This window comes from Schistocerca serialis, chromosome 2 (genome assembly GCF_023864345.2).
Source record: "Schistocerca serialis cubense isolate TAMUIC-IGC-003099 chromosome 2, iqSchSeri2.2, whole genome shotgun sequence".
Lineage (NCBI taxonomy): Eukaryota > Metazoa > Arthropoda > Insecta > Orthoptera > Acrididae > Schistocerca > Schistocerca serialis.
This window is the reverse complement of record NC_064639.1, coordinates 961,358,224-961,385,644: the sequence shown is the minus strand read 5'-3', so window position 1 is coordinate 961,385,644 and position 27,421 is coordinate 961,358,224. Positions and strand designations below refer to the sequence as shown.

Sequence of the window (27,421 nt, the reverse complement as noted above, 5' to 3'; positions counted from 1 at the left end):
TACTGAGTGCTCCTATTATTATTATTATCTTTCCTCTCTCAGACCTCAGGTCTGGTTCGGAATGAAAGTGACGCGGACCTTGATCAAGCGTCACTTCCCTTCAACTGCACGGCATATGTCACATTGCGTTTAGGAACCTTCGGGCAATTGAACATGTATCAACAATTACGGATTTCTGAAGTTGTATATATAAGTTTGGATGTAGCTGTATTGCATTGATGTACTGGTGGATATTGCGTGGTATGACTTCTGTAGTTGAAAGTATAATTGGTATAATGTCAACTTTATCCTGATGCCACATGTCCTTGACTTCCTCAGCCAGTTGGATGTATTTTTCAATTTTTTCTCCTGTTTTCTTCTGTATATTTGCTGTATTGGGTATGGATATTTCAATTAGTTGTGTTAATTTCTTCTTTTTAATGGTGAGTATGATGTCAGGTTTGTTATGTGGCATTGTTCTATCTGTTATAATGGTTCTGTTCCAGTATAACTTGTATTCATCATTCTCCAGTACATTTTGTGGTGTATACTTGTATGTAGGAACGTGTTGTTTTAAAAGTTTATGTTGTAAGGCAAGCTGTTGATGTATTATTTTTGTGACGTTGTCATGTCTTCTGGGGTATTCTGTATTTGCTAGTATTGTACATCCGCTTGTGATGTGATCTACTGTTTCTATTTGTTGTTTGCAAAGTCTGCATTTATCTGTTGTGGTATTGGGATCTTTAATAATATGCTTGCGTAATATCTGGTGTTTATTGTTTGATCCTGTATTGCAATCATGAATCTTTCTGTCTCACTGTATATATTGCCTCTTCTTAGCCATGTGTTGGATGCGTCTTGATCGATGTGTGGCTGTGTTAGATGATACGGGTGCTTGCCATGTAGTGTTTTCTTTTTCCAATTTACTTTCTTTGTATCTGTTGATGTTATGTGATCTAAAGGGTTGTAGAGGTGGTTATGAAATTGTAGTGGTGTAGCCGATGTATTTATGTGGGTGATTGCTTTGTGTATTTTGCTAGTTTCTGCTCGTTCTACAAAGAATTTTCTTAAATTGTCTACCTGTCCATAATGTAGGTTTTTTATGTCGATAAATCCCCTTCCTCCTTCCTTTCTGCTTAATGTGAATCTTTCTGTTGCTGAATGTATGTGATGTATTCTATATTTGTGGCATTGTGATCGTGTAAGTGTATTGAGTGCTTCTAGGTCTGTGTTACTCCATTTCACTACTCCAAATGAGTAGGTCAATATTGGTATAGCATAGGTATTTATAGCTTTTGTCTTGTTTCTTGCTGTCAATTCTGTTTTCAGTATTTTTGTTAGTCTTTGTCTATATTTTTCTTTTAGCTCTTCCTTAATATTTCTATCATCTATTCCTATTTTTTGTCTGTATCCTACATATTTATAGGCATCTGTTTTTTCCATCGCTTCTATGCAGTCGCTGTGGTTATCCAATATGTAATCTTCTTGTTTAGTGTGTTTTCCCTTGACTATGCTATTTTTCTTACATTTGTCTGTTCCAAAAGCCATATTTATATCATTGCTAAATACTTCTGTTATCTTTAGTAATTGGTTGAGTTGTTGATTTGTTGCTGCCAGTAGTTTTAGATCATCCATGTATAGCAAATGTGTGATTTTGTGTGGGTATGTTCCAGTAATATTGTAACCATAATTTGTATTATTTAGCATGTTGGATAGTGGGTTCAGAGCAAGGCAGAACCAGAAAGGACTTACTGAATCTCCTTGGTATATTCCACGCTTAATCTGTATTGGCTGTGATGTGATATTATTTGAATTTGTTTGGATATTAAGTGTGGTTTTCCAGTTTTTCATTACTATGTTTAGGAACTGTATCAATTTAGGATCTACTTTATATATTTCCAATATTTGTAGTAACCATGAGTGGGGTACACTATCAAAAGCTTTTTGGTAATCGATGTATGCGTAGTGTAGCGACCTTTGTTTAGTTTTAGCTTGATATGTCACCTCTGCATCTATTATCAGTTGCTCTTTACATCCTCGTGCTCCTTTGCAACAGCCTTTTTGTTCTTCATTTACAATTTTGTTCTGTGTTGTATGTGTCACTAGTTTCTGTTTAATGACTGAAGTTAATATTTTGTATATTGTTGGTAGGCATGTTATGGGGCGATATTTAGCTGGGTTCGCTGTGTCTGCTTGATCTTTAGGTTCACAGATGTTCTCCAAGTCACCATAGCATTAATACTTGTCCACAGTTTTCATATACACTCTTCATAAATTCCTGGATTATTCTTCTCATTTTCTACTTTGAAACTTGCATCATCTTATTCTTTACAGTAACATGATCAGATACTTTTTTTTTAAATAGGTGATGCTTAGGGCATCACATCTCAAATTTTTATTCAAATAATCTTTAGAAGTGGCATGCCATATGGCTTTTCTTTGTCTGTAATCATCCATAAAATTTAGTGTGTTTCCTTTGAAGTCAACAGCCATTACTACACAAATCCCTTCACAGCATAACCTCAACACACTACACAATGAAACACACAGGGCCCCAGCCGCCTGTCGTCAGCCAGAATGCACGAAGTTCCCACCAAAGGCGGACTTCCATTTCCAGGAAACTACACATGCTCAAAATGCACATGTATACTTCCACTGTTGGAAATTTATGCACATGAGCAAAGTTGAATAGAAAAAAGGCATTATGTTGAGGCACCTTAACTCTAACAGTGCTACATACCCAGTTTTACCTTTCTGTAACCTATTTTCTAAGACAAATCGGAAGACCCGTATTGCTTCCAGAGCCTTCATTTCTCCAGAACCCAAATTTACCTTCCCGAAAGTTGGCATCCACCAGTTTTTCTGTTCCTCAGTAAATAATATGTGTAAAAATTTTTTGACTCCATGACTTATTAAACTGGTGGTTTGATGGTATTCATACATGTCAACAACTGCTTTCTTTGGAATTGGAATTATTACATTCTTCTTTAAGTCTGAGGTTGTTTTGCTTGTCTTATATCTCACACATCAGGTGAAAAGTTTGTCATGGCTGTCACTCCCAAGAATCTCAATAAATGCCAACATGCAATAATGGTGGTGTCTGGAAGACAAGAAGACACTCCACTTGAGCAAACATGCCTTTGTTCTTGTAAGTAATGAGAGATTTTTTGGCACTCCAAAGGAATCTTGGCAACAATGATACTCCAAAAGTGCTCCATCTGTTTATGCAACTAGAAATAGGCTGAGAATATGCTGCTTCTGTAATAAATTGCAGCCACCTTGTTTCCAATAACAATGTCCTTGAGACCGAACACTGTATGGAGCTCAAGACAACTTTGTCATAATTTTACTAATGACTGGCAGGTAATTCATTTCAGGATGGCCAAAAAGCTGTACATTTATGTTAAGAAGGTGTAAGGACATTGTAAGGTAATGTTAAGAGTGCATGGTTACAATGTCCAATGATGCAGCTTTCATTTCCTGCAAAATGAATATTTGTGAATAATACCTGAAGATCCCTCAAAGTTAATGTGTGATCAGTAATTTCAGAGGGATAATGTTGCACATTTACTTTATGCAGGCTCACATACTCCTGTATGTCACAGATAACATTTGCCAGCAATTTCATGTTCAGGGTCACCAAGACATTCGATTGATCAATGGTTCCCTTTTATTGTTTCACTGCAGTCCAGATTTAACATTCTGTATAGCTTTTTTGTATGTGAATGTGCAGAGGAAGAAAGGTTACCAGCAGAAAAAACTATGGATGAATTGGATGCAATAGTTACCCCATGCCCAATGCATCACTTAAAATGTTTTAAACATCAGTTGCAAGTGTAACACACAAGAAATACATTGCCAGCGAGTTTTGCAGTAATTAAACTGATGAACGAATGAACACAAAACATGGGTAAGGATTAAAATCTGATGAATTCACTCAACTGACACAGAAAGTTAAGGGTAATTTGAAAATGTAGGTGATAAAACATCCTGAATAATTTCTATAACTTCAAACATTCTAATTTTGTGTCAGAGCATTAGTAACCATAATTCAATAAAAAAATGCTGTATACATACCTGTCCAACATCGATTTCATTGGTGAATTTTCTAGCAGTTGCTCCATTAGTGGTGAAGATTGCTGTTCCATTACCATACGGATTTCTGTTGATCAGCTGCACTGCTTCATCCAGAGTGTCAACAGACAAAATTATAAGAACTGGACCAAATATTTCCTCCTTGTAACATTTCATACTGGGCTGTAAATTTTTGAAAAATATCTGTAGTGCTAATGTCACAGAAAAATCTTGAGTACATAAACTTATTACCAAAAAATGTCATTCACAAATAAAAAGTGATAACTGACAACCTCTCAAATAATTTGCTTCTTGAGATAGTGAAAAATGTGGCAGCAAGAAATGTTAGACGTATTTCCAGAATGGATTTTCACTCTGAAGCAGAGAGTGCATTGATTTGAAACTTCCTGGTGGATTATAAATGTGTACTGGACCAGGATTCAAAACTGGGACCTTCGCCTTAAAGCTGTGATAGCAAGTCGTAAGTTGCACTTGGGTAGCTCAGTCAATAAATAGCCAAAAGTCCCAGGTTTGAGTCCCACTCTGGCACACAGTTCTAACTTTCGTGTCAGCTGTGGTCCAACTCATATACAGCATGTCCCACTTGATTCCCCCCAAATAATTTGCTGTCCAGAAGCAAAATGAAAAATGTACCAAATAAATTTTGTTTAGCTGACAGGGGGATATTACCCAGCACATTTGCCTCTCTTTTAACTCATCATAACAATATGAATGGCAGTACTTTTCTTATATAGCACCCTTATATTTAATTCAGTAATTCACTTCCTCTCAGCATCTGTTGAAAAACTTATGACAGTCATTCAGCCAACTGTTTTCCATGTAAGTTAGCAGAACAGTAATTGCAATAATGTGACTGAATGGCCACTTTGAACTTCTCTTGTGTTTCCATTTGTTTACTGTCATCTTCAGCGAGATGATGAGTTTCATTGCCCCAGATTCCTGCAATGAGTCAATCGATTTTGTGTTAAGCTTTTAATAACACAGTATTTATGTGAATAGTACAATGATGCTGTTTGAACATGTCTCGTTGGAAGGATGTGGATTACTTCATAAAAAATATAGGTTGCTACTTAGAAGACACATACTCCTGTATGTATCTTGGTAATAAAGTTACAAGAAAGGCAATGACATTGGTTAGTGCATCTGATAAATAAAAAACATTTGTCTGGCATTTTTTATTTGACTTCTGGGCAGTAGGTTATTTGGGGTGATATAGGTTAAGGAGACACCTTATACAGGGTGAACATTAATAAAACTGTCAAACTACAGGGGCGGATTCATGACTGGAAGTACAGGAAAAAATGGTGCTATGAACACGTGTCCAGAAAGTCATCATTGCCACGGTAGATGGTGCTTACAAATGGCAGGTCCTCTGGCCACATGCTATGTGGTCCTTGTGTGTTGCTAAGGACAGTCCGGTATTCATGTCGGGAACAAGCTGAGATGGTGTTTGTGTACAGCAAAGCAGATGAAAACAGTTGAGAAGCAGCTTGGTTATAACAAAACAAGTACCCTCACAGATACCAATGACATCCCACAACATTTCAAGCACCTTTTTGGGTGTTATCATGGATCTGCTCAGACAGATAGTGGACTGTGTGTACACAGGATACTGAGACAAACCCTCAGTCTCATGAAGTGCTGAAACCTTACTAACTGTTAGCCAATGTGTTAAAGTGAATCGGCAGTTGGAAGCTCTCACCATACTTGCACATCATCCTACGATTTCTTTGAGGTTTCATGCTATCAAACAACAATTCTTCTAACTACACACTACTCCTGGCCAGCAAACATTTGAAGGTGCTGACACCTTGTTTTAAATCCCTTAATCGTGCAAGCAATGTTATTTGTGAATATAAACATCCTCTTTAAGCTGGTAGAAGTCTGAATAGATTTGAGCACTTGCTACAGATAATATTGTGTGCATGCTCATTTTTGTTAGAACATTCATATAATGATCTGCAACTAGACATTAACATAAAATCAAACTGACCTTAACACCACTTAAAATTGTGGGGCCAACGAAATTCCCTTTCTCAAAACCAGGAACCACAATATCTCTGCCATCTAGCAGCAACTGTGCTCCATCATCAACACCAGACTGAACAAGATCACAAATTCTTTTTTTGGACTGTGGGGAGATGACTGGGCCTAAATCTGTGCCAGGAACATGACCTGTAAGAAGGAAAAAGTTAGTTTAATTTGATTACACCACTTGGTAGTTTATACATAAAAACACCATTGAGAAAGAAAGACAGACTGTTTGTCAGACAGACAGACAGACAGACAGAGAGAGAGAGAGAGAGAGAGAGAGAGAGAGAGAGAGAGAGAGTCATCCCTCCTTTGAATCAAAGTTCAGTGCAGCATTTTGCCTTTTTATGAGCAATACAAACTACACCATACGGACATAATCTTGTAACAGAACTGGTCAGTCTTCCTCTATCATCATGTACTGCAGAATATTATACTTGATTAAACTGACATAACTTAATACTTTATTTTTTATAAACAGAAATACCACATGAAATTAACAAAAGATTTATTTTATGGAAAACATAATTAGTTCTCATACTTCAAATTTAATTCAGAATTGTAATCATATTTGAAATTATCAAAGTCATTCTTTAATTTATGCTGCAGAATAATTATAGGATAATTTGATTCTCTGGCTGTAAAGTCAAAATGTTTAACATTGCTGTACTATGACTTCTTTTATCTTCGTTCATCTTGTCGAAGTTGGTCAATTATGGTCCAAGAAGTTAAGTAGCTATCATGGAATAGTGGCCATGCAATTAATATGAAATTGTTATGCTCAACTGAGTGGATTCTATCATAAGGGAGACCCACCTTTTGTAAGATTACACTGAAATAGGAGATGATAAAAATAAAAGGAATGACAATGAAATGTTCGGATTTTAAGAGAAAACTGAATCATATCACCTACACAATTATTGCTTTCAGCAAGCCATGTTTTCAGTAAGCCTTATGTTTGATTAAGAGATATGAAAACCATGTGAGTACTTAATTTTAAGTATTATTTTGAACTTACTGCTCACTTAAAATTGCTGCCTTGACTTATTATAACTAAGAAAGTGCACATGCATAATTTATTTTTAGAAACAGAGAGGAGTTCATAATAATGGGTCACATCCAACTCGCTGCACATGTAAGATTCATTTTCTTTTGCTGCTATTCATTTTCTTTTACTGCTGAACACAGGCTCCTCTACAGCAGTTGTTTGTTCTTGTCATCCACCATGTTTTAATATGCATTAATTGATTCCCCTTGTTTTTCATATCATTCACAGCAGTTTTCATCTGTGTGTGCTATAACAGAGGACACACTGTAATAAGCATTCATAAGAACTTCCAACTGTAACAGGTCAGAGCTCACACTCAGATTCCTGATCTTTGCAGACATTCTGACCAAAGCAAATTTGCTTACCCTCCCCCTCAGAGAGTGTATTGGCAACCAGATCCCATACGTATTACCTTTTTTTAAATGTTTTCATTGATGAAAAAACTGAATTTATCAATTAATTAAGCATTATTTCTTAAATATATCTGAAACAGAGCTTCACAAATGAACAAAACAAAAAACTCATAGAAGCAGCAATATTTTATTTATAGATAATTAAGACAATCTGTAATTCAGTTTAATTGCTGTCAGTATAGACAAATATAAAACCTCCTTGATGACAGTTAGATGTAACCTTCAGCAGAATGATTACTTTTCTCAAGCAGGATACTGTGATACAGCTTACTTGAGAAATGTTGCTGGGAACCTTGGGTTTTCTGTTAGTATTACTTTTGGTACACTGGGGGACCAAATGTTGCCCCCACATGTAAATCCTGCTACTTCCCCTCTTACTTCCATCAGTTTCATACCATTACCTCATTAGTTCACTTCATAATACATGAAGCCACAACCACAAAGCTCTCTCTCAGTAGCCCCCCCCCCCCCCCCCACACACACAAAAACACACACAAAAAAAATTCTATCCCACATTTTGCCATCTCCAACCCCCGGAAATTGTCAAATATTGTTGTGTGCAACTTGCTACTGCCTCTAAGAAAATAACTAACTTTTATTTGATTAACAATTAGATTTATGCTCTTGGAATTGATATGTACATACACATACATAACAGAAAGGCTAATTTGAGAACAATATATGTTTATAACATAGGAGATGATGTACCACTGCAGTCTTACACATGCTGTCCGTATCATTAGTGTGGCAGAGTGAATGAATAAATATTGTATTGACTTTTGTGTCAGTCTACTACTATCTTTTTTGAAGATATGGTCTGTCAAGATATTAAAATATTTTTCCTCCCTATTTGCGAATTGTAACTGATGTAAATTTTTCACCCAACACCAGTAATTGTCAGAATCTGTAATACTGATGTTCATGAATAACATTCTGTTGAAACAAGAAGTAACACACACACACACACACACACACACACACACACACACAAATAAATTCTTGGTGCTGCAAAGAAATTCATAAGTAGAATCTATACTAGCTTTACTTCTTGAAAACTGGTCAAGAGATTGCAGTTATGATCAAGTAAACAATACTGGGTACAGTAAATATCAACCTTCTGGAACCAGATTTCTCCAGTGTGTGATAGAGCCATGGAAAATCCATTTAGAAGGCAGGAATAGAATGTGGATTCCAATATACGTGCCTTATGTGATATGTTCACTGTTTCGGTCCTGAGTTGGTTTTAAACATTGCCACCATTATGAGCATTTTTTTGTTTGACACTTGTCTGCTGCAAAATGTATCATTGGATGTAAAAGCAACTTTCAGTGTGGTCCAGGGAAGTGTGTTGGGACCCTTTCATGATGTCTATTAATGACCTTGCAGACAATAGTAATAGTAACCTCAGACTTTTTGTAGATGATGCAGCTATCTATAATGAAGTACTTTCTGAAAGAAGTTGCATCATAAATATTCAGCCAGATCTTGGTAAGATTTCAAAGTGGACCAAAGACTGGCAACTTGCTTTAAATGTTCAGAAATTTAAAGTTGTGCACTTCACAAAATGGAAAATGATAGTGTCCTATGACTATAATATCAGTGAGTCACAGCTGGAATTGACCAACTCAAACAAATATGTGAGTGTAACACTGGACATGAAATGGAATGATCGAATAGGCTCAACTGTCGGTAAAGCAGGTGGCTGACTTCAGTTTATTCGTAGAATACTGGGACACTGCTATCAGTCTACACTAGAGGAGGAGGAGATTAGTGTTTAACGTCCCGTCGACAATGAGGTCATTAGAGACGGAGCGCAAGCTCGGGTGAGGAAAGGATGGGGAAGGAAATCGGCCGTGCCCTTTCAAAGTAACCATCCCGGCATTTGCCTGTAGCAATTTAGGGAAATCACGGAAAACCTAAATCAGGATGGCCGGAGACGGAATTGAACCGTCGTCCTCCCGAATGCAAGTCCAGTGTGCTAACCACTGCGCCACCTCGCTCGGTGTCTACACAAGAGAATGCTTACAAATCACTCATGCGACCCATTCTAGAATATTGCTGAAGTGCGGGACCTGTACCTAATAGGACTAACAGGGAATATTGAATGTATACAGAAAAGGCAGCACAAATGGCCACAGGTTTGTTTGGACCATGGGAGAGTCTCACAGATGCTGAGGAATCTGAACTGGCAGATTCTTGAAGACAGACTTAAACTATCTCAAGAAAGTCTACTAATGAAGTTTCAAGAACCAGCTTTAAATGATAGCTCCAAGAATATACTACAACCCCCTATATATTGCTCACAAAGGGATCGTGAGGACAAGATTGGAATAATTACAGCACACTCAGAACCATTCAAACAGTCATTCTTCCCACACACTATACTTGAATGAAATGGGAAGAAACTCTAATAACTGGTGTAATGCACCTCACAATGGTTTGTAGATGTATTATTTATTTGCAACGATTTACATACCCCACTGAAATCTTCTGTAACTCACCATCACACACTAGGCATGGAAATGAATGATTTAGCATGAACTGAAGCTGGCATACACTATGTGATCCAAAGTATCTGGACACCTAGCTGAAAATGACTTACAAGTTCATGGTGCTCTCCACTGGTAATGCTAGGATTCAATATGGTGTTGGCCCACCCTTAGCCTTGATGACAGCTTCCATTCTCACAGGCATATGTTTAATTAGGTGCTGGAAGGTTTCTCGGGGAATGGCAGCCCATTCGTCACAGAGTGCTGCACTGAGCAGAGGTATCAACAGGGATGTTACTGTTGTGTAACCACTCCATGGGCCGTGCGTTACAAACAGGGGCTCGATCGTGTTGAAATATGCAACCGCCATCCCAGAATTGCTCTTCAACAGTGGGAAGCCAGAAGGTGCTTAAAACATCAATGTAGGCCTGTGCTGTGACAGTGCCACACAAAACAACACGGGGTGCAATCCCCCTCCATGAAACAAATGACCACACCATTACACCACCGCCTCTGAATTTTACTGTTGGCACTACGCACACTGGCAGATAACGTTCACCAGGCATCTGCCATAACCACACTCTGGCATCGGATCACCACATTGTGTACCGTGATTCATCACTCCACACGTTTTTCCACTGTTCAACCGTCCAAAGTTTACGCTCCTTACACCAAGCGAGGTGTCGTTTGGCATTTACCGGCATGATATGTGGCTTATGAGCAGCCGATCAACCATGAAATCCAAGTTTTCTCACCTCCTGTCTAACTGTCAAAGTACTTGCAGTGGATCCCAATGTAGTTTGGAATTCCTGTATGATGGTCTGGATAGGTGCCTGCCTATTAAACATTACGACCCTCTTCAACTATCGGCGGTCTGTCAACAGACAAGGTCAGCCTGTACACTTTTGTGCTGTACGTGTCCCTTCACATTTCCACATTACTATCACAACAGAAACAGTGGGCCTAGGGATGTTTAGGAGTGTGGAAATCTCGCGTACAGACATATGACACAAGTGACACCCAATCACCTAGCCAGGTTTGAGGTCCGCGAGTTCCGCGGAGTGCCCCAGTCTGCTCTCTCACGATATCTAATGACTGAGATAGCTGATATGGAGAATCTGGCAGTAGGTGGCAGTGCAATGCACCTAATATGAAAAACTTATGTTTTTTAGGGTGTTTGGATACTTTTGACCACATAGTGTATATATTATCCAGTGAGATCTTAGTCCTCAGAATACCAAGGGGAAAGGGAGGGGGGAACTGTTTTATGCCCAACTTTTTGAAATATTATAATCTAGTAATATACTTTACATTTGAAAATTATTTATGGTTTTTAATGATTTCTTATGCCAAACTCTGCAATGATTTTTTACAAGTTTTCAGTAAAACTTAACCCAAAAATTTAATGCTTATTAGTGAAAGTCACCTCACGCAGCAAATGTCATTCATAATCTTCAGGTTCTGGGTCCTCCTTAAACATTTATATATTTTTAATTAGCATATTGTGAATAAAAGTTGATAACAATAAACACATTTTTTTGTAATTTTTTTCATTTCTTTTCTGGTGGAATGCGGTACAGTTCTCGCTTATCCCTCCATAGTACACGTTATGGAAAATGCATTGGTATTGCTAGGGTTAATAGCAGCACAAACTCTTCAGCACTTGACAGACTCATTTGCATTGCATACATCAATTGCACTCTATTTATTAATGGAAAACTTTACCTGCATTGACTTTTAATTTCTTTGCTCGGTCCACCAAGTCAGGTAGCCAGTCATTTGCTTCACCCACGAAAACAGCTGTGCTAAGGGCCATGCAACGCTGCCCTGCTGCACCAAATGCTGCCCCCACAAGCTGATTTAGTGTACGTTCCTTGTCTGCATCTGGCATAATGACACCATGATTCTTTGCTCCCATGTTGCACTGTACACGTTTACCATTTCGTGAACCTCGTTCATAAATGTACTTGCCCTACGAAAATATAATGGTTTAAATTAAAGTGTATGAATTCACAGTTAGCCATTTCATGCTTTACACTGACCATACTGAAATATTTGACAGTCATTTGATCGTTGTGTTCCACTGATACAATACTCCATGAAGTGCAGAGCTAGTAACACAGCTATTATTGAAAATAAAGTTGAAACAAGAGCTTTTATTTTAAGTGGGCAGTAATTATCTCCTTTACAACAGTTTCTCTAACCCTCCTCCTTCCTCCCTTTGTTGAAGACAACTGCATTTTATTTTTCAGTTTTTGTTGAAATTGTGTTTGTTCACAATCTAAAGTCATATCATTGGACCAATATAACATTACAAAAGGTAGAAAATCATTATCGTTGTGACATTCAGGCTGTGCGTATTTGCATAAGCACATCCATACATTCAAACAGAAGTTTACAGAAAAATTTAATTATTTACAATCAGCTGCCAACATATTTACTGCAAATACAATAAATACTTGTCACAACCTATTTTGTCAGCTCTATTGTGAAAATTTATAGAATTTAACAATATAGAGTGGTAAAATAATGTTTCATATAGCTTTACTGTCAATGCTGGATGTAACAGGAAACAAAACTGATTTTATACTGTAAGCTAGTCACAAGGAAACAAGAACAAAGAAGATAAACACTTTCCCACTTAATAATGGCAAACAAAAAGTCAAAAACAAAACCTTACAAAAGATTCCACTGCAAACACTACACTTTCTCCTCACTGTCATTTTGCATAACACATAGCTTATGAACCAATTGGCCACCTAGTAATTGGAGATACTTCGGAATGTGAATATGCATACCGCTTACCACATTGTCCAGATAGACCTGAGGGAAATTGTCCCATTCCTCCACAGCAGTCTCTACGATACCCTGTAAGGTCTCTTGTGAAATAGGATTGCAAGCCATCGTTCCAATATGTTCACCAAATGGGCCCACAATGTGTGCAAGGATGTCGTCCCAATACTTCACACTAATTGTCCTATGTATTGACACAATGCGGTCCTGTGGCCATAAACAATTCCACTCCAAAGTCTGACTGAATCACCTTGATAGGGGTGGCGGCCTGTGATACAATTACGATGTAAATGTCGTCATTTCCTCCACTCACAAATATGTCAGGTTGGAGACTGACAAGAGTAGCATCAGGAAAGAGCAACATGTCCCGCAACATGTCCCACTGCTGCCTAGTCCACAAAGAGTAGTTTCACACCCATGTGACAAGGCCCTCTCTGAACCTGATTTAAGGGAGGAGCCTATTTTATGTTGCTACTCATGGAGCCTATTTTATATTGCTTGTGTTGACATCTGCGTTCTTATAGCTATTTGGAATTGCCACTGTAGACGTATAGCACTGCTTGCTGTTATACCCATGTATTGAACATTCACACCTATTTTTCTTCCTTGGGCACTTCTGTGATGGATGGTCCTCAACTGATCCTGTTGCTAGTAACTTCTTCCAGACACTAGATGCATCAATTTGTGACTCAGTAACACTCACTGTGATATCCACCTGTCTCATTAACTGTTCCACTGGAGTGAGTAAATGGAGCCTCTGATTGTACGTTGTTGTTGTTGTTCAAACCATTCTGAAGCAACACAACTCTTACACTGGCACATAGCTCTAGCACTACAATGTTGATAAGTGCTACAGTCATCACATACTGCCCCCTCACAGTAAAAACAAGGAATGTCTGTACTAGAATGACATTACAAACAAACTATTCTATTGATCACAACATACAGTATTAAAGTATTGGCAATATGCAACATTTATTTTGACCACTACATGATATTCCACAGGTGTTTTCCACAGTAATGCAAACTCTAATCTGAGCTATAGTGAAACATTTACCATACACTGCTCAACACTTCCTCTAAGCAGCAAGCAATAGCCTTACTCACACCACGGTGTTTCACCTATAATTTTTGATCATTGCATTAGTATCCAATGAATTAAAACATATCAAGTTAGGGGTCTAGTGTAGCAGGGGATACAGCCCGTCGGCTTTGGACAATGACGTCACAAGTCGCCAGAGAGCAGTTTACCATTTTCGCTTTTGCTGTTATGTTTCAGTTTCGTTTTTTTACTGATTGCTTAATAAAGTGGATCTGTTTATTCTATCTCGTGAGATTTTTTTTTTTTAAAAAAAAGCCAAAAAACACTTATCAGCCACTGAAGGGAGCTACAACACTAAGAAGAATCGCTTCTCAATTGGCCACTTGCGACGTCATTGTCCAAAGCCGACGGGTTGTATCCCCTGCTACACTAGTCCCCAAGTTAGACATAAGAAATATCTGGTTTATGTATCAACAAAAATGTTGGTCACTCAGCCTAAGTCCAGATTGGGCAAAGATGGGGAAGGAAATATAACTCCAAGACATCTATACTTCCAAGATGTAGGAAGTAAACTGAAGAAAAAAAAATAATTCGATTTCGACAGAATTACATTGAATACTGCAGGGAAGCATATTTATTTATTAGGCATCTTATCAAGATTGAACCAGTGGATGCAGGGGAAGGCATCAGCTGCACACCCTCCTCCTCCTCCCCCCCCCCCCTTTTTAGGAAAAAGTATCAGTAAACCAAATTCACATCTCGACACACTGGACAATCAATTCATTATCAGTTTGGAGAGTGCCAGAATGTGTAATGATGGATATTGATTAAAATGTCACCAAGTAAACATGAGTGGGTGCATAAATTTAATCCAGAATTGGAGAAATGACTTTCTGTTCACTGAGAAAGGTAATTAGAAATAAATTGTACAATTCTTTATTTCTTTTAAGCACTGTTACAGTAATAAAGTTTTAATCAAAGCCATATCCAGCAATACATTTCCCATCTTCAGAAATCTTAGGTATTAGGTCCTGTTTAGTGTACACACAGTTTACCACACCCTGCTGAGCACTTAAGATTTCTAAAGACGGCCAACATATGGCCAAAACAGACACTATCAAAAGTTTGTTACTGTGCCTACTCCTAAAATAAAATAAAAGAATTGTACACTGTAAAGTGAGTACTAGTTCCTTTGTTCGGTGTCTGGAAATTCATTTGGTTTGGGAAGTTTATTTATGATTGAAGAAATCTAAAGAACTTTGGCAAGTCTTTGCTGATTGAAAATCTGCACAAGAAGAGACCAGTTAGAGTTTCCTGAAATAAAGCATTCGTCCTCAAAAGTAGAAATAGCCTAATATTATGCTAAATATTGTGGTAAAAGATTTAGCTTTTAGACATTCTAGTCAGAAAAGGTGTTGGGAGAGTTAAGTGGAAATTATAAAGCTTAAACAATCAGTTTATATCTATCCTGCCAAACACTGGAGCCAATTTCCTCTGTCCTCACAAATTAGATTACAGTAAATTTGGGATGTGGTTGATACAGTAACATCCACAAATCAAATATTAATATCATTATCTCATGCAACAAAAAACACTGTTTTTCAACTTGAAACTGGTTACAAAACTAAACATGAACTAGCATTACATACTTACAGCTTGATCAGATCCAACAAAGGAAATGGCTTTAATATCCGGATGGTCACAAATAAAGTTAACTGATTCATGTGCACCATGTATCACATTGACTACACCTGGAGGACAACCAGCTTCATTTAGCATCTCCATCAACATCATACAAGCACCAGGATCACGCTCTGAAGGCTTTATCACTGATGTATTTCCCAGAACTGTAGCAACAGGGAACATCCATAATGGGATCATAGCAGGAAAGTTGAAAGGTGTGATTCCAGCAGTTACACCAAGTGGCAAGCGGTACGAATGTGTGTCCATATTCTTCGCAATATTGGGTAGCGTTTCTCCCAGTGCCAAAGAGGTCACACTGCAGCAATGTTCCACCACCTCTATTTTAGAGGGAAAAATAAGTTGATGTAGTTAACATTATAAGATCTAATATTCATTGCTACAGTATCTTATACATGGAACTTGTATTTTGTACCAATTTTTTATCTCTAAACAGCACACACAAAATGTTACTGAAGGTCATTATTTACAAAGATCAAAAACAGAGTGCAACAACGTCTGCTTATCTCACCAGTACTAGCTATAAATGAGAACTGCACATTTTTATTTATATAAAACCATTTTAATTTGCAATGTAAACTGTCACTGAATGAATGAATGAATGAAGGTGGGTGGATGATATTGGGAAAAATCCAGGAGCAATATGCGTGTGTGTACAGTAGCATGGTAAATTATAGGTTTTATGAAAGAGAGTAAATACATGACAAAGGGAATGTTTCAGCTTTTGCAACTCTTAAAAGAATATTTACTTGCAAGAAATGTATGCAGCACAATTCACTTACGCAAGCCACGTAGAACATCACCTTCTGCATCAACAAGGGTTTTTCCTTGCTCTATGGTAATGTTTTTTGCCAACTCACCCTATAGAAAAAATTGATAAACAAGAAAAAATATTACAAACCCCACAAGAAACTAGTGGAAAGAATTTAACTGTGCAGGTAGATATTTGTCACTACGTACCATATTTTTGCGAATTATGTCTTGATATTTGAACATTATTTGCTGACGAGTCAGTATCGAGGTATTGGACCAAGATTTGAAAGCCTCTTTTGCTGAGGCCACAGCTGCTTCCATTTCATCCTGTGTTGACTTTGGGACTCTAGTAACCACCTACACCAATATTCACATTTTATATGGAAGTATAACAAATCACATTTTTCCAAATATGGCAATTCTTACAAAATAAAGAGCAGTCATTTGTTGTGCTCAGTGACAAATTAGGATACCTCATTTGTTGCTGGATTGTGCAAGTCTATCCAGTCTTTTGTTTTAGACTCAACAAACTTTCCATCAATAAATAACTTTGTTGTTGGTGCAGGTGAACTAAAGTATCTGACCGCAGGATCCCCATTCAACTTCTGAACCTGAAAAAATAATTTTTCAGGCATCTTTATGGAGAACTAAAACCTTAGCAACTGAGAACTGTAAATTGTATCATATCAAGATTATTAAGTAGTATCAGCAGCAAAATGAGTGATCATGAAAGCCATAATAATAATAAAGTTCTGTACTGTAGGCAAGTAAATTTAAACCAGGTCCACTAGCAGCAATGGGTATGAATAAAGAAATGGAAGATAAAAAGGAATACTGAAATGATAAAGTATAGTCTTGACACACACACACACACACACACACACACACACACACACACACACACACACACACACAGAGAGAGAGAGAGAGAGAGAGAGAGAGAGAGAGAGAGAGAGAGAGAGAGAATCACTTGCTATGGCAAAACATTTCTTCCCAAGTTCCTGAATGACATGACACTAAATGTCCATGCTATATCCTTCACTTTATTTTTACATTTAAAACATAAAATATCTTTTCTTTCACTCCTCATGTCTATTACGAATGGCTGTCAATTAAAATGGGAGGACTACAACCTTCAATACCGAGAACAAATATTCCTACGGTACGACGGCCTGCAAGAGATGGATTGTAAGTGACAGTTAATTCACTCGCAGGATAGCTGTAATTTTTCTGGATTGATTGTCCGTCGTCTATTGAATATAGAAATTATGTTCCAAGAATGTATACAAACCTTTGTTAACTCAATGAAGCATAGCACCGCTTGTCAAGTATTTCCTGAATTGATAGAAGTTAGTATGGACTCTAAAATACTTAATTCCTGAATATATCCGTCAAGTACATTAAGAAGGTAATGGGTTCGAACTGATTACGCTTCATAAACATTGTGTTCGAACGGACAGGTGCCGCCGGTGTTGGTATCTGAAGTATGGAGCAGGCACTTTGAAAGATAGTTTAAATAGTTTCTTATTCGCACCAGCTGCACATCAAAACTATATGTAGACTCAATTTGCAATAAACTGATGTCGTTATGTGACACCAGAAAATGCCTACATGTTTGTTGACACTTCATGGCATTTAAATAAGCCCATAACATCCGAAGTTTTACGTCTACAACAGATAGAGCAAAACTCTATCTTCGTACAGTGCGGTACAGAAAATTAATATCAACAACTCGAGTTATTGCACACATTCGGCAGTAAAGTCGCAGAACACGTGGTAATAGCATTTCTCACAAAACAGACGTTGTCGTGCATATGTAACATTGAGCAGACACTCAACGGCTTTTAAAAAAACTAATGACACACATTACACAAGAGAGTTCCACCGACTTTTACCTGAAACCTAGCAATTCTCCCCAGCTTGGTTGCCATTGCTACCGCTTCCTGCGACGGCGCACAGTAACTGCTTACAACACCCAGCGATTACACGAGGCGCTATAAACTCATTCAATCCGACCGCTATCTTCGCGACGCGATGTGCGGTGCCGTGCCCCTCCACTGATTCTATCTCGTTATGTCGCTAAGGGGGAGCCGCTGAAAGTCAACTACGGCCAATAAAGCCTTGTTTAGCAGCTAAATCAATTTACGGACACACTTGGTGTACAGTGTTTAAAAAAGTGCTAACGTAAATAAACCTTCCATAGTACTCTATTCATAGCAACAACCTTTCAACTTACAACTACATTTGTGCTGGATATGTTCACACTTAAGCAAGCATTTCTACAGCTATCTAACAAACTTTAAGAAGAAGGTTCATTTTTAACACCCGTATATAAAGAAATTTTATCTTATTCTGGGACAACTTTCCAACAATTCTGTGTGATTACCAGGTGCTGAACCGCATTTATAGTTTTCAACTATTCATGAACAGCAGGCTGAACTGTTAATGGTGTTAACGTAAATGAAATGCGTTGTCATCACCTGTACAGATAATGTTATTATTCCCCAACTAAATAGCTGCATGCGTAATACCAAATTAATTATTCGCTATTTCCAAAGGGAGATACCTATGCCAAAAATTTTTCTGTTAGAAAAATGTTAATGTTAACAGCAACTTCGTCGTAAAAGCCGTCTTACAGACAGGGATTGAGCACTTGTCTGTTCCGTCGCCACAAAGTTGATGTCCATTGTTTGGTCGATCTGTCTCTCTCAGACCTTTGGCGCTGTAGTTCGAGATTTTCTAAGTTTTTTCATCTCTCACGCTATTCACGTGACTTTTTAGCTTATCACTGTTACTTCATCATTAATGGGGTTTGTCATTACATTTAGCTCATGTCTGACTGTATCTTTTACTAGTTAGCTAGTTAGTTACATGTTCCACGGATCATTTAGCGCGATAGGTCGCAATGATCTGGAACGAGTGGTTTTACATTCACATCACACATTAATTTCCACATATGGTTACATTCTGAACATTTCTTAGTGTTTTTTTTATAACAAAACGAAAAACAGATATATAGATATGTGTGTGACAGTGTTTCACAGCAAATGTTAAGTGAAAAATTGTTTTATCACAATTTACCTCATTATATCGTGAGATTCCACAACCATGGAAACTGTGGTCAAGTACAAAAACAAAACAGCTCTGACAGTTACCAAAATGGTAGAGGTATAGCATCTTTCCGAGCCATATATTAGGCATGAAAAGATTATGAAGAAAATCAATATTTTACGCAGTCACATACAAGCGGAAGTGGAATGAAATAAAAGAAACCTAAGTCGTCTTCCACGGACGATGTGAGCCATATGTCCCTACGTTCTAGTCTTTTAATGAATTGTCTTAGGTGAATAAGTAGGAGAGAATACATTTTCCCATCCTTGGGTCTTCTTTTTCAATGTTAGGGCAAAGTAACGGTAAACAAGTTATTGAACGTTTCACTGTCAATCCGCAGAAAGTTGATGTAATCATCAGTTTCTGAATGTAACAGTTCCATAAACAGGTTTCTTGTTGTATATTTCTCATTTTAAACCATTCCCTGGACCATCGTCTTGTTTCCTTCTTCTTTAAACTTAGTGCCAGAGTCACTGTTGTTGTTTTTGTGGTCTTCAGTCCGAAAAGTGGTATGATGCAGCCCTCCATCCTACTAAAAATGCTATATTTTCATTTGTAGCCGTTCCCACTAGTGCCAAAATACAGCATACACGAAAAGCTTCTGCTTCAAAAGTAAGGTTGAATTGACAGGCTTTCTTGGTACACGTACGGGACTGTTTCCCACATCCGTGGCTAGATAAGAGGGAACTCGATAGACATGTTCGTTTCTTTAGGAGGGCCTTAGCAAGTTTAAAAAAAAAATTCGTTATCCATTCGAAAAAAGTGGATGTAATCATTGGGTTCGGACGGTCATATTTCCTTTAGGAGATATTCTCGGGCGAATGTGTCATTTTAAGTCATTCCCTGGACCAGAGTCATGTTTACTTCTTCTTCTTTAAACATAGTGCCAAAGTCAATGCCTGGACTGGTTTGTCTGTATTTGTAGTCTTTCTCACTACTGTCAAAATATTTATGAGGACGAACAGCGTCTGCTTCAATGAGAGGTTAAACTGACAAACGTTGTTTGAACGTGTGCGGGCGTGCTTGACAAATCCGTGGTTACATAAGAGCAATTATTCGTTTACGTGATTTTACGCGTAAGACTATTAACGACATGTCACATGTCGTTTTTTTCGACATTTAGACGATAGGGTTAACTTTTTTTACACTTCATTATGATTTCTGTGTTACTAGATATGATTTAAAATTGAAGGAACCCACGAATAAAACAAGTTTTCATCATTTCATTAACCTTCAAAGCAAACAAGGTGTTCCATCAGCGTAAAAATACCCTGAAAATGTTCCGTCAGAGGAAAAGTTTGGGAATCACAGTGCTCTAGGAGACGAATTGATCACTGCGATATGGAATCAAGTGGAATTACCACATTGTTTCGATGTCATTCTCGGCAATGCAGTGTGGAAGGGCAGGAGGGAGATACAACATTTGGCTAGCACATGAGGTTCTGTGTACTTCACCAGTCTATTCGTTATTAAAGAGGACTGACCAAGTGCTATGTATTTTGTTATAAGACTGCAATTTACCAGTCATAATGCCCTGCGATTAACAATATTCAATCAAAAGCATTTTACTCATGTCATAGATGTATTGATCAGGCGACGCACTACTGAGCTGTAAGGCTGACGCGGATGACAACCAAAGGGATCCTACGATAACCTTGGAAGGTGAAGAAGTGAATTAAAATCTGTGCTGCGGGCGGGACTAGATCCTAGGTCTTCTTGCTGAGTAGGCAAATATGCTGACCATTACACCACCAAAGCATGATAGTGAACACAGCTGCACGAACTACCTAAGTCAAATACCCTTCCCAGCACAGACCCCCATTCACAGCTCCCCTTAAATGTCTCAGGGAAAATTTAATTTAAGATCTTTACGGTCACATGTAGTACAGCACTTCCCCATTACGTCCAATGCTGGGGTGATATTCCAATGTCGGAGAGCCCTGGTAATAGTGACAATACAAGGGGAGATATGAATTGGAGTTTGTGTTGGGGGGGGGGGGGGGATTTGACTTGGGTAGTTCGTGCAACTCTGTGGACCATAAAGCTGTGGTGGTGTCATGGTCAGCATATTCAGCATATCTATCTAGTCAGCAAGAAGACGTGGGTTCGAGTCCTGGCCGCAACACAAATTTTAATTTACTTCCTCAGTTTCCAACGTTGTCGTAGATAAATTGGAGACTTAAATTTCTCAGGGAAAATTTAATTTAAGATCAAAGAGATCCTGTTATAAAAAAATGGCACCCCAGACCATCACTCCTGATTGGTGGGCCGTGTGGCTGGCAACGTTCAGGTTGGTATCCCACTGCTGTCCAGGGCGTCACCAGATATGTTTTCGCTGGTCATCTGGTCTTAATTCCAAGCAGGACTCATCACTGAAGACAATTCTTCTCCAGACAATGAGTTTCCAGATCGAAGACGTGTCTGGAGATTTCCCGGAGTTCGGTAGGATAACAACATGACTGTCGTCCGCCATATGGCACGACAGTCAAGAGTGATGGTTTGGGGTTCCACTTCTGTACATAACAGGAGCTCTTTGTTATTCGCGGCGCCTTTAGAGCACAGCGGAACGTCGACGATATTCCACATCCCGTTTTGTTGCCCATCATGGCAAGCCATCCTGGGCTTATATTTCAGCCAGAAAATGTCCACCCACACATGGCGATAGTTTGTACTGCTTATCTTTGTGCTTGCCAAACCCTACCTTGACCAGCAAGGTAGTCTGATCTCCCCCCAACTCAGAACTTTTGGACGATTATGGGCAGTAACCTCCAACCAGCTCAGGATTTTGACGATATAACGCCACAATTGGACAGCATTTCGCACGACATCACGCAGTAGGACAACCAACAACTCTATCAATCAAGTTCCAAGCCAAATAACTGCTTGCATGAAGCCCATAACTGGACTAACGCGTTATTGACTTGCTCAATTTGTAAAGCTCTTTCTCTTGAATGAATCATCCAATTTTTCTGAAACTTTAACCGTTTGTTTGTCTGTACAAGTACATCGCGTCCTCTGATTTCCGTCCCAGTCGGATAACTCCTTCGTCGTGCATCAATTTTTTAAAATCTTAGAGTGGTTTTGCACCAACCTTTGAGCCACAAAAGATTTATTATTTATTTATCTGTAAATATTTCAGTTAAAATTGTACTATACAGGATGGATCTCATTTTGTTACAAAAACGACACTGGAGAAAGGGATACGATAACAGAAGCAAGAACGTTCCAGTAAATATATATCCGCAAGCGAGCTTTTCACGAGATAATTGTGAATGTGAAGTTTCGATCAGAAACTGATTTCAGTATGGAATGTTGTCCTGGTTACTAAAAATGTGTTTGAAATGTAAACATTTTAAGATAAAGAAAGCTTCAGATATCAAATTTTTATTGCCTTGATCGCATGTAGGCACACTGGATTAATAGTTTCGGCAGTGTACAAGTTACGAAATCATGCTGTGCGATAAACCGCTAGTTTGTTTTTGTACCGCCGTAAGAAACGTGAGGTTTATCGCATAGCATGATTTCGTAACCTGTGCACTGAGGATCTGAAGATGGCAGCTTAGCCCCGCCGAAACTAGTAATCTAGTGTACCTACATGCGATCAAGGCAATAAAAACTTCGTATCCGTAGCTTTCTTTACAATGAATTCACGATCGCTCTTCAGGTGACAATATCAGACATTTATTGTAACATTTTTCGATTAAGTCCCCACTGGCGGTGCGTGACCACAAATTCGCAGACATCTGGCAAACGGCTCGTCAGCGGATCCATATTTACTAGATTATTTTTGATTTTTGCTGCCGCTTGCGTCGTTTGGGCCTTAAACTGGCCTTGTCCCTGTTAGTCCGATCTGGTACAAGTCCCATAAACTTGAGCAGTATTCAAGTAGACGCCGTACAAGAGTTCTGTATTCAGACCGTTTTGTAGAAAAACTGCAGTTCCCCGATCTCTTACAAGCATCGCGGTCTGCGGTTTGCTTTACTTACAACCACTTCGTATCTCCATACACTGTTACTTCGAAATATGTGTATGACATAACTGGATGCAGTGGTAACTCATTAATCATCCTATTGTCAAGGAACAATGACGTAAGCCAGCGTGGGTCAGGGTTAGATATCCCATAACGATTTTTGTTAGGCAACATCGGCGTGGAACTGAATCAAAAGCTCTTCAAAAGCGTATAAACATGGAATAAATTTAGTTTCCTGCATTAATGACGCTGATGATGTCACATATGAAGAGCAGAACCTCACGGAGAAGTTTATTTGTTCCGTAACAGGCATTATGTTTAAACTCAGAATATGTTCTCGTGTTTTGCTATACACTGACAACAAAAATCGATCGCAACACTAAAAAATAACTAATGGAATGTAATGCAACTTCGAATGTTAATTTGTCTAGGTAACATACTAAAGTGATTAACATTGTAAGATCACCAGGTTAATGGAAGCGCGAGATAAGCCATTGCAAATGTGAAATGTTGGCACACTAAGAACCACTGCAATTGCCATAATGTTGAATGCAAGTATGAAAACGTGCATGCATCGTGTTGTACAATTGCCGGATGTAGTGTTTGGAGCTCTATGCCTGTTCCACTTGGTCGGCCAATACAGGGACGGTTAATGCTGGTTGTAGATGACACTGGAGTTGTCCGATGATGTCTCATACGTTCTCGAATAGAGACAGATCTGGTGATAGGGTAGCCAAGGCAACGTGTCGACACTCTTTAGAGCATGATGGGTTGGAACGGCGGTACGCGATCGAGCGTTATCCTGTTGGAAAATCACCAGACTGACGCACGATTTTGCAGTCAGTGTGCGTGGGATAACCACGAGAGTGCTCCATCTGTCGTACGAAATCGCATCTCAGACCATAACCCCAGGTGTAGAGGCGTAGGTCCAGTGTGTCTAGCATGAAGACAGGTTGGTTGGAGGCAATCAACTGGCCTCCTTCCAAGGAACACACGACCATCACTTGCTCCGAGGCAGAACCAACACAGTATAGCTCCATCTAGCCTTGCAATGAGCTCTTGCTTGATACCAATGAAGTCTCAAATGGCGGTGGTTTGGGGTTAGTGGAATGCACGCTGTAGGGCGTCTGGCTCGGAGCTGTCCTTGAAGTAATCGATTTGTGACAGTTCTTTGTGTCACTATGGTGCTAAGTACTGCTCAAACTACTGCTGCAGAAGCCGTACGGGACGCCAGAGCTGCAAGCTGAACGCGATGGTCTTTCCTCTCGTTATTGCCGTGTGACTGCCCGGAGCCTTGTCTTCTTGCGATCGTACATCCCCTTGATTACCGCTGCCAGCATTCATGTACAGTGGTTACATTCCTGAGAAGCCTTTGTGAAGTATCGCGGAAGGAAGATCCAGCTTCTCATAGCCGTATTAAATGACCTCGTTCAAACTCATGAGGTGTTGATAATGGCGTCTTTATCGCCTTAAAGGCATTCTTGAGCTAACATCAGCTTTCCACGTTCAATCTCAAAGGTAACTAACGTTCACGATCGTTGCAGCGTGTATTTCAAGTGCACCTGATTTACATCCTCACAGTGGTGCTACGAGGGCTATGCCGAAAGTTATTAGCAGAACGTGTGAAAAAAATTTATTTGCAAAAAAACGTTTACAACTTTTCGAAATACTCTCCATTAGCACGTATACATTTTTCCATTATCTGAAACCACTTAGAAAATGTGTCAGTCCAAGCTTCTTTTTGGATGTCACTTAGTGCACTCTCGTACGCTGCAATGGCCTCTTCATCTGATGAGTCTTAGGGAACAGAAACAAGTCACAGCCCTGTGCGCAGATGCATTGTCGCGAGGCAGCAGAAGATGCCCACTCTTGGACTTTGGATGCTGTGACTTCCATGTGGCCACGACTTTTCGAAGACAGTCGTTCACGTACAATTCAGCATTGACTTTACGACGTGTGTCCAAGGTCACAGAGGTCAGATGCCCGATCTTTGTGAAAAAAGTTGCCACCATCTTTTTTCCAGAGCTCCGACTTCGTCGAACTTTTGTGGGTGGTTCCTTCCGTGGAAAGCACCACACAGAAGACTGTCTCTTCGTTTCAGGGTCATAATGGTAGACCCACGTTCATCACCTGTGACGATATTGTAGGTGTCTTGGGACTTCCCTCGATTGAATTATTCGAGCATGAAAGGACACCAGTCCACTCTCGCCTCCTTTTGGCTTTCTGTCAGGGAATGTGGCACCCAACAGGCACATCTCTTAGTAAGGCTTAAGTGACTATAAACGATGGTCTGTACTGCTGTTGATCCAATATTTAGGGTCCCTTCAATGTCGCCAAATGTAAGATGTGGATCTTCTTTGATCATTTTCCTTACAGCATCAATGTTTTTAGGAGTCACAGCTGTTGCTGGCCGATCGGGACGAGGTTCATCTTCAATTGACTGCCGACCCCTCGAAAACTCGCGAAACCAATTTCCAACTGTGGCCCTAGAAGGGGAAGCTTCACCAAAAACACACAGCAAAGAAGAATGGCATTCTTGGGCACTTAAACCCTTTTTATAATCGTAAAAAGTCATGGCGCGAAAGTCGCGGCGCGACAGCTCCATCCTGCACCGTCTCTGACTCAGCACTGCCTGCGCTTTCTTACCGCGCTGTGGGGGGATCACCGCTAGCCAGGGGCTGAGTGCGCACGTCCCAAGGTCGAAAAACATCGCTCTCTCGAATGATAACAACCCCATTGTTCTCCACCTTACGGTTTACGGGCTGCCAAAAACTTTCGGCAGAGCCCTCGTACTAGCGCCACTCTTATGCACAGGCGCAAAATCTGAACAGACATCATCTTTCCGATGTAGAAACACACCCACCAACTTTTTTATATGCCGAAAACTCGTTCCTAGTATTGCGATATTTTTTCCGTCAGTATAGATGTGACAGTCTATAGAAGGGTTTCGTCACACATCCGCTGAAGATAATTGGGTACTGGGTACAGTTACACGGCTGTGGTGGAAAGAATCCTGTTTAGTGGTGGAACAGAGTAGGTGGCGGGATCTATGAGCTGGATAGATGAACTGGCGAATCGACCTTCACTTCTTCGTAACTGGAACAATACTGACACTACTCAGACGTTCATAGATGATACACTCGAATTATAGTGAGGGAAGTAACTTTTCAGGGGTGCAGTTGGGCCAGACTTACTCGCCAGTGTCGATAACGTCTCTCCACTTGGGACTGTTCCGACAGATAAATTTTAGAGTAGGTAAAAATATCCATCTCGTCGACTTGATTATGAAGTATCTGGATCTGATCACATACGGTAGGGAGAGGAAATTAAGCTCATTATTCGGCTCTAATGGCTTCTTCACGACTTCCTCTGTAATGGGGTCGACTGCCGATGCAACTTGTAGTCCACAATTAACCTCCCCTCGCTGACAAGCTTCTCGCTGCATTTGATCTTCCTGGCAGACCTAAACTGTGTCACATCAGTATTCGAACCGCGATCGTCATTTTCTACTCCATCGGTGGAATCTTCCGACAATATGCAAGGCTCAAATACTGGTAAAGGACACGGTTTGGAATTCTGTAGAACGTTTGTTGATTTACAGTTCGGAAGCTCACACACAGTACCCGGACGAGTCAACGCCAATCTCTGGGAACTCATACACAACTCTGCCCCACCTATCTGTTTCTTAAAAGTAGTCGTACAAGACTGGCATTAGCAACTTAATACTTTTACCTCTGTTGTTAGGTGCACACGGTAGGGGAAGTTCCCTTTGCAGATACGTTATCTCACTAACGACCTCCGTGACTGCCCGTTAACGCCGAGGTACGCAACACATGACCTGTTAATATCGAGCGGTGATGTCTATCTATGTGGGCGAAAACGCGCTGAGGAGATGAGGAACTTTATTCCACAAATGCATCTTTGCGAATCACTGTAAAGTGAGTGCCACATACCGGCATTTCTTCCCGTTCTATTCACAGACAGAGCATGGGAAGA

General features: G+C 39.5%; 1 protein-coding gene across 1 annotated transcript in view; it reads right to left on the bottom strand.

Annotated features, from left to right (window-relative positions):
• LOC126458348 (probable methylmalonate-semialdehyde dehydrogenase [acylating], mitochondrial) overlaps nucleotides 1-18,395 on the bottom strand; it is a 74,881-nt gene extending 56,486 nt beyond the window's left edge. Inside the window, exons 1-8 of the mRNA XM_050095314.1 lie at nucleotides 18,240-18,395; nucleotides 16,818-16,955; nucleotides 16,552-16,701; nucleotides 16,374-16,452; nucleotides 15,544-15,911; nucleotides 11,781-12,027; nucleotides 6,068-6,249; nucleotides 4,057-4,236 (exon numbers count right to left, since the gene is read on the bottom strand). Of these exons, the coding sequence (XP_049951271.1) occupies nucleotides 4,057-4,236; nucleotides 6,068-6,249; nucleotides 11,781-12,027; nucleotides 15,544-15,911; nucleotides 16,374-16,452; nucleotides 16,552-16,701; nucleotides 16,818-16,955; nucleotides 18,240-18,275 (1,380 nt within the window). The 5' untranslated portion in view covers nucleotides 18,276-18,395. The remainder of the gene's footprint in view (nucleotides 1-4,056; nucleotides 4,237-6,067; nucleotides 6,250-11,780; nucleotides 12,028-15,543; nucleotides 15,912-16,373; nucleotides 16,453-16,551; nucleotides 16,702-16,817; nucleotides 16,956-18,239) is intronic.
• Between the last annotated feature and the right edge of the window lie 9,026 nt (nucleotides 18,396-27,421).